Here is a 761-nt window from a genome sequence, read left to right as displayed (position 1 = left end):
GCGGATAGGATGCACTACTGCTAAATAGCGATCAATACTCATCACTGTCAAACAGAAGATGCTTGTGAATTGATTTAACGAGTCTGCCGTCATGACGACGCGACACAGGAATGAGCCAAACGGCCAGTAGGAAAGTACGTTTTGCGTCGTAAGGAACGGAAGGCCCAAAATATACAGCTCATCGGCCACAGCCAAGTTTAAAATGTAAATGTTTGTAACTGTTTTCATTTTAGAATAGCGCAAAACTACGTAGATAGCCAAAGTGTTGCCAGTGAGTCCAACGATGAACACGGTGAATGATATGACCGCAGTAACCATCGTGCTGCTCCCTTGAAACGGCATGCTTTGATCGGACACATTGCCAGTGTAATTCCCAACTGGACTTCCTGAAAATCCCAGTCCAAAGGAGGAGGAGTTATAATCCCCTGGGATTGTCCCCACCCACCCGGATTGGTTTAATGACTCCATTCTGGATCTGGAATGGACAGAAAGATAAAAAAGTGTCAGAAATTAGTGTCGAGGTAAGGATGAGTGAGCGAGAGAGAGTATAAAGCAGCAATGAATCCATAAAAGCTCAGTGGAAAGGTACATAGTTTCTCTTTATGCGTGTATGTGTTTGTCAGAGGGAGAGAATATGGCTTGTGTTCATTTAATGTGCTTGAGATGGCTTGTTTTACAGTGAGAGATCAGAGAGACTGATGATCACACCTCAGCTATAAAGATCAGAGCCAAAACAGCAAACCCACACAAGGAGACTGAAG

General features: G+C 44.0%; 1 protein-coding gene across 1 annotated transcript; it reads right to left on the bottom strand.

The window, feature by feature from the left end:
• Nucleotides 1-6: 6 nt before the first annotated feature.
• LOC107735374 (somatostatin-like receptor F_48D10.1) lies at nucleotides 7-472 on the bottom strand (the record flags this gene model as incomplete). The annotated part of the gene is made up of 1 exon (XM_016547074.1): nucleotides 7-472. A coding segment is annotated over exon 1 (462 nt), but the record flags the coding sequence as incomplete, so codon positions are not given.
• Between the last annotated feature and the right edge of the window lie 289 nt (nucleotides 473-761).

The sequence above is a fragment of the Sinocyclocheilus rhinocerous genome, unplaced genomic scaffold (genome assembly GCF_001515625.1).
Source record: "Sinocyclocheilus rhinocerous isolate Xijiao unplaced genomic scaffold, SAMN03320098_v1.1 C36012980, whole genome shotgun sequence".
Lineage (NCBI taxonomy): Eukaryota > Metazoa > Chordata > Actinopteri > Cypriniformes > Cyprinidae > Sinocyclocheilus > Sinocyclocheilus rhinocerous.
The sequence above is the reverse complement of the archived record's forward strand: the minus strand, read 5'-3'. Positions and strand labels throughout refer to the sequence as shown.